Here is a 7226-nt window from a genome sequence, read left to right as displayed (position 1 = left end):
GACACGTGGCGTGCCGGTCTGTGGTCGGGGTCCGTGCGCTGCCTGAAGCGAACTGCACATGAGGTATACCTCGCAGTCACAGCCGTGTGCCTCATGGACCCATCATGGCCTCTGAGGGGAATCACATGGCCAAGTCTTCACACGGACGGTTTGTGTGGAAAGCATCGCGGCGCCGCCTGTTGTGGTTCCTATTCATGGCCGATAATAACATTCGCCGTGCGTGATATCCGTGTACCGTTGTCCATGTGATGACTGTCAGCGCAACTCACAATACGGACGTGACGGAGGCCTCGGGCGCTGTTCACACCGCGGATTTTGACATGGACTCTGTGCCAATTCCGCATCAAATAAATGGCCAATTCACATAAACCGGATTCTGCGCTGCAGTCTATAGGGCGCGGTTTTGAAATATCACTTTTTTTTAAAGTGGAATCGGCCTGGATTTATTAATATGCCACGTTTGCGTCCTGAGACCCCGCGGTCAGGCCGGGCCGCACCTCAGAAGGCCGTACACTAAACGGGTGGCGCACAAGACCGTCTACGCAGCCCCTTAAAGTGTGCAGGTTTTTCCTGCGGATTTCACTGAAATTGACACGGATTTACCGCGTGTTCACATTGTCTTATACGGTTGATGTGCAGCAGCCACCAGGGGGCGCAGTCGTGCTGTTCGAGCAGAAGTAGTAAACCAGCTTGGGTACAATTAACTCTTTATTACTTTTACTCTTGATGGTCACAGATGTTTGTTTCTAGGGTGATGAAGAGATGCCTGCGGGCGGCCATTTACACCCCGGCCGCAGCCGAGTGCAAGATCTGTCTGAGATAATTGGACCGATATCGCATTGTGTCAAGCATTTTGCTCGAGAAACACGTGATCTGCAGCAGATAGATTCGCATTTTTCACATGCGTTTAAAATATCGCAGGTGGTTCCAATAGGTAAATTTGGGGAAAAAGCGTCACAATTGCATAAAAATGACCTATACATGTAGGTGCGATGCGGGTTTTTGACTCCCGTCTAAATTAATGGGCAATTCTTAGCGTGTAATCACCCAAAAATAGGATGTTTTGTGTATTTTTTTTTTTTTTTATTTTCTCTTCTCTCCTTCTTTCCCACGTGCGTTCCATCCATATAACGGTTGGACAGAATTTGCGCGAGAAAACCATTTGTGTAAGTACACCCTTAGACAAAAACTATACTATTTTCGGGGCGTAAAGGGCTCTCCATATCATCTCCATGTAGACGCCTCCTTAACGCCATGCAGGTGGGAGCAGGCATCTCTTCATCTGGAGTGTAACTGCACTGAGCTACTTCAGCCAGTAGAGGGCGCTTGTGTGTCGGTTGCTCGCAGGGTGGTGGTCCCGCTGCCTCTACTGCTCTTTTCTGGCGATGGGGATGTTCCTCTCCTCCGTCTTGGTGCCCTCGGTGGTGGGAGCCTGGATGGAGAGCAGACCCTCCGCAGAGAGGGCAGACGTTACCACCGCTGGGTTTACCGTGGGCGGAATCTTGTAGCGGCGGTGAAACTCGCGGGAGATGAAACCGTGTTCATCCTGGAGGACAGAAGAATGATGGGAATTAGTACGCTGCATGGAATCTAGTAGTCGTCTCCAGAGCCGGGATGCTCCAAGCCTCTATGCTGACTGGGGCGAAGTGCGACATGTCCCAATGCCACCCAACACCCCAAAAAAATTCATGCCCAAGATACCCAACACATATTTGAAGCAGTGAGATGTATCTGAGGTGACAGTAATGTGGCCCCCTTAGTGGCCCCAGTAGTAATAGTACCCCCTGCCCTCCTCCATATTGGCCTCCGACAAGCAATTCAATCCCTCGGCCTGTAGCTTTGGTCTGCCAGCAGCCACCACTTCTGTGCCCCCTGACCTCTCACCCTGCCGTCTGCGTGAGGGTTCACAGCCATGGCGGTCACTGGCAGGCCACAGCTGCAGCCTCCGTGAGTGAATTGCTTGTCGGGTCGCTGCCCAGCAGACTCACAACTGGCACTTTTTATCAACCATTAAAGGCTGGCAAAAATGAAGTACCAACCCTGTGCCAGTCTGCTGCGGTTCTGCAGACTGCTGCCTGTGGTCTCAGGTTGCCTCCTGGTAGGGGCGCCCCTGCAAACAGCTGAAAGTTTTCTCCAATGTGTCAGCATCGGGCAAAGATGATGCTGATCGGTTTAGCAGGACGTCAGGCGGTATTCACACTGGAGTCACAGATTTCACCGTATTTGCCGTGAAGAATAGCGCAGCAGTAGGATTAGTCGCATGCCAGATCCGGCGCTACATTCCAGTCGCTGTTTATAATGTAAACCACAACACAGATGTGAACGATGAGTGACAGGAAGCAGAGATGTTACAATATGAAGTAGATTATGAAGCCGACTACAAGATCGTTGAAGGAAAGCTGTGCATCATGCGGGAAACTTATCTCAGCTGTGGGTCATAATGTGAAAACCTCTGGAGCCCCCGGAGGAGACCCTGATACCGACTACAGTGCTGGAATGGCACTTTTCTTTTAAGGAGGAGCAGCAAATTACCTGGCGTTCCTCATGCTTGGCATGAACCTCCACATAATCTCCGACTACTTTGACTGTCAGCTCCTCGGGTGAAAAGTGTTTGACATCCAGGATAACCGAGAATTGATCCTTGTCCAGCTTTACCTGAAGTGAGAGGAACATTAGACATTTTATTTTTTTGGCCCTATGGTTCATCTGAATTTCCCCATAAGTTTGTAATTTGCCGATTTGCAGATCCCCCAATAATTATGGCATTTGTAGATCCCCCTATTACATTGTCCTCCACAACTCCATATCAATATATTATCCACAGATCCCCCATAACACCGTGTGATCTGCAGATCCCCTTGTAACAGTCACTCTCAGATTCTCTCATAACAGTGTGTCATTTGCAAAGTCCCCCATAACAAGAACTGCAAAGTCCTACATCTGGGCAAGAAAAATGAAAAAAGAACACACATACAGAATGGGAGGAATTGAGGTAAGCAGCAGCACATGTGAGAAAGACTTGGGTATACTAATAGATCACAGACTGAACATGAGTCAACAATGTGATGCAGCAGCCAAAAAGGCAAACACCATTCTGGAATGTATTTAAAGAAGCATAGAGTCCAGTTCTGGGCACCCCACTTTAAAAAAGACATAGACAAACTTGAGCAAGTTCAGAGAAGAGTTGCCAAGATAGTGAGCGGTCTGCAAATCATGTCCTATGAGGAACGGTTAAAGGATCTGGGAATGTTTAGCTTGCAGAGGAGAAGGCTGAGAGGAGACTTAATAGCGGTCTACAAATATCTGAAGGGCTGTCACAGTGCAGAGGGATCAGCCCTATTCTCATCTGCACAAGGAAAGACTAGAAGCAATGGGATGAAACTGAAAGGGAGGAGACACAAATTAGATATTAGACAGTGAGGGGGATCAATGAGTGGAACAGGTTACCACGGGAGGTGGGGAGTTCTCCTTCAATGGAAGTCTTCCTAGTGCCTGCTGCATTGAGCAGGGGGTTGGACCCGACAACCCTGGGGGTCCCTTCTAACTACTTTATTCCATATAATTCATTATATTTTTTTTTTTTAAACTGCATAAAATCACAGTGTAAAAAAATGACTTAATTTAAGAGTTATGAAACTACATAAACAAGAAGCACAAGAACCTCTTCATGTATCGGATAGAACACCGTGCAGAACAACGGCTCATAGCGCATAACTGGATAATAGATCTGTCCTTCCCCTCATCATGCGCTCCCCCTGGTGGCCGCTTGTCTGACCTATCACCATATGTTCGGACTATGATCTATATTGCGCACAATGTCTAATCCTGATGTTTAGACCTTTTTATGTTTTTTGTATTCCTCTTTCTTCTTACCCATCATCTGCTCTGTACAGGCAGCTCCCATTATAGTCCTCTCTGAGGAGGGGGCTGCAGACCCAAAACGAGTTACACCAGGTGTTTAAACCTTTAATAAGAAGCAGGTAAAACTACCTCCTCGAATACCACTTCATGAGCGCTGCGCCTCCACCGCCACAAATTCTCACGATTCCTTTCGATGTAGTTATTACGCTCCGTTATAGCCGGTTTGGCGTTAGCGGACGGGCAGCACCTCCGTTTATTTCATTTATGTTTTCCTATAGGGAAAGCTATCTTTCCTGCACAACAGCAGTTAGTTACAGCCTTTGGATCCTATTATTCAAATAGTTTGTCCCCCCCCCCCCCCATGGCAGTGTGCCCTCCCCCAATCGCAGTGTGTCCTCCTGAAATCTCCACCCCCATGGCAGTGTGCCCTCCCCCAATCGCAGTGTGTCCTCCTGAAATCCCCACCCCCATGGCAGTGTGTCCTTCACAAATTCCCCCCATGGCAATTTGTCCTTCAGAAATTCCCCCAAAGCAGTGTGCCCTCCACAGACCCCCCTCCCCCCCATATGGCAGTGTATTAGTGTATTCTCTGCAGATCTCCTATTACAATGTGTCAACCACAGATTCCCCCATAACAGTGTAAGCCGAAGATATCCGATAACCAAATGTCATCCAGATCTCCCATAACACTGTTATCCACAGATCCCCCATAAAAATAGATTATCCACAGATCTCATCACAATGGATCATCCACAGATCCCCCCATAACAATGGATCATCCACTGATCCCCCCATAACAATGGATCATCCACAGATCCCCCCATAACAATGGATCATCCACAGATCCCCCCCCATAACAATGGATCATCCACAGATTCCCCCATAACAATGGATCATCCACAGATTCCCCCATAACAATGGATCATCCACAGATTCCCCCATAACAATGGATCATCCACAGATTCCCCCATAACAATGGATCATCCACAGATTCCCCCATAACAATGGATCATCCACAGATTCCCCCATAACAATGGATCATCCACAGATCCCCCCATAGCAATGGATTATCCATAGATCCCCCCCCCCATAACAATGGATCATCCACAGATCCCCCATAACAGTGGATTATCTACAGATCCCCCCCATAACAGTGGATTATCTACAGATCCCCCCCATAACAATGGATCATCCACAGATCCCCCCCATAACAATGGATCATCCACAGATCCCCCATAACAATGGATCATCCACAGATCCCCCATAACAATGGATCATCCACAGATCCCCCATAACAATGGATCATCCACAGATCCCCCATAACAATGGATCATCCACAGATCCCCCATAACAATGGATCATCCACAGATCCCCCCATAACAATGGATCATCCACAGATCCCCCTTTAGGAGTTTATCAGGAATGTTTCCACCTTGTCATTTCGGACTAGTCTGGAGGGGTTCTGGACACATTGGGGCATCTCCATAGGGATTTGCTCACCTCGGACAGTCCGGTCTCTGGCTGGGGGATGCTGGGTGACTGGCAGTAATAAGGGCTGAGCATGGAGGCCAACACTTCGGACTCCAGGACCCCTTCTCCAAACCTCTGTCCCAGGATGCGGGTGGGGAAGAGCGGCGCAGCCATGACGGGCCGGCGCATCCAGGGGTGATGTATTGTAATATCCATGCCTGCTGGTACAGACTGAGCGCTGGAGAGTCAGGCGGGGAGCTTTATATAGAGACCGTATATATGGGACCCCCGCTGTACCCCCTCCCCCCACACAAGGAAAGCTCTGGAATTGGCCGGAACATCACTGAAGCTTCCAGGAGGAACATGGAAAGGATCCAAATCCTCTTAATGCCCAGGAACGACGAGCGCAAAAATAGCCGCGGTGACCGAGAGTTATGTGCGAGTGACTCATCGTCTGCAGCGGAGACAGACTCCCACTGCTGGGCTGTCCCCTGTATTCTATTGTTCCCTGTTATCAGCTATTTCAGGCTGGGGAGAGGCTGTCATGGTACTCAAGGGGATGAGTGTCTGAATCCTCCGGCCTCCCCAAGATCATTCACTGCAGCATCAAGAAGGAAAAGCCGAGGCGTCCTGGAGATCACCGGAGCGAGAGACGATAGAGAATACGCCAAACATCTCGAGGGCCGCGCAAAAATACACGCACTTACAATGAGGTTATTAGCGAGCGCGGCTCTGGGGTATAATACAGAATGTAACTCGGGATCAGTACAGGATAAGTAATGTATGTACACAGTGACTCCACCAGCAGAATAGTGAGTGCAGCTCTGGAGTATAATACAGGATGTAACTCAGGATCAGTACAGGATAAGTAAGGTATGTACACAGTGACTCCACCAGCTGAATAGTGAGTGCAGCTCTGGAGTATAATATAGGATGTAACTCAGGGTCAGTACAGGATAAGTAATGTATGTACACAGTGACTCCATCAGCAGAATAGTGAGTGCAGCTCTGGAGTATAATACAGGATGTAACTCAGGATCAGTACAGGATAAGTAATGTATGTACACAGTGACTTCACCAGCAGAATAGTGAGTGCAGCTCTGGGGTATAATACAGGATGTAACTCAGGGTCGGTACAGGATAAGTAATGTATGTACACAGTGACTCCACCAGCAGAATAGTGAGTGCAGCTCTGGAGTATAATACAGGATGTAACTCACGATCAGTACAGGATAAGTAGTATATGTACACAGTGACTCCACCAGCAGAATAGTGAGTGCAGCTCTGGAGTATAATACAGGATGTAACTCAGGATCAGTACAGGATAAGTAATGTATGTACACAGTGACTCCACCAGCAGAATAGTGAGTGCAGCTCTGGAGTATAATATAGGATGTAACTCAGGGTCAGTACAGGATAAGTAATGTATGTACACAGTGACTCCACCAGCAGAATAGTGAGTGCAGCTCTGGGGTATAATACAGGATGTAACTCAGGATCAGTACAGGAATAGTAATGTATGTACACAGTGACTTCACCAGCAGAATAGTGAGTGCAGCTCTGGGGTATAATACAGGATGTAACTGAGGAGCAGTACAGGATAAGTAATATATGTACACAGTGACTCCACCAGCTGAATAGTGAGTGCAGCTCTGGAGCATAATACAGGATGTAACTCAGGATCAGTACAGGAATAGTAATGTATGTACACAGTGACTTCACCAGCAGAATAGTGAGTGCAGCTCTGGGGTATAATACAGGATGTAACTCAGGGTCGGTACAGGATAAGTAATGTATGTACACAGTGACTCCACCAGCAGAATAGTGAGTGCAGCTCTGGAGTATAATACAGGATGTAACTCAGGATCAGTACAGGATAAGTAGTATATGTACAC

General features: G+C 48.0%; 1 protein-coding gene across 1 annotated transcript; it reads right to left on the bottom strand.

Moving 5' to 3' along the window:
* Positions 1-690: 690 nt before the first annotated feature.
* HSPB6 (heat shock protein family B (small) member 6) lies at positions 691-5620 on the bottom strand. The gene is made up of 3 exons (XM_066606401.1): positions 5362-5620; positions 2533-2655; positions 691-1546 (listed from the first exon to the last, which is right to left on the bottom strand). Exons 1-3 carry the CDS (start codon positions 5545-5547, stop codon positions 1367-1369), a joined length of 489 nt encoding a protein of 162 aa, XP_066462498.1. The 5' UTR covers positions 5548-5620; the 3' UTR covers positions 691-1366.
* Positions 5621-7226: the final 1606 nt, after the last annotated feature.

This window comes from Eleutherodactylus coqui, chromosome 6 (assembly GCF_035609145.1).
Source record: "Eleutherodactylus coqui strain aEleCoq1 chromosome 6, aEleCoq1.hap1, whole genome shotgun sequence".
In the NCBI taxonomy this organism is placed as follows: domain Eukaryota; kingdom Metazoa; phylum Chordata; class Amphibia; order Anura; family Eleutherodactylidae; genus Eleutherodactylus; species Eleutherodactylus coqui.
The sequence above is the reverse complement of the archived record's forward strand: the minus strand, read 5'-3'. Positions and strand labels throughout refer to the sequence as shown.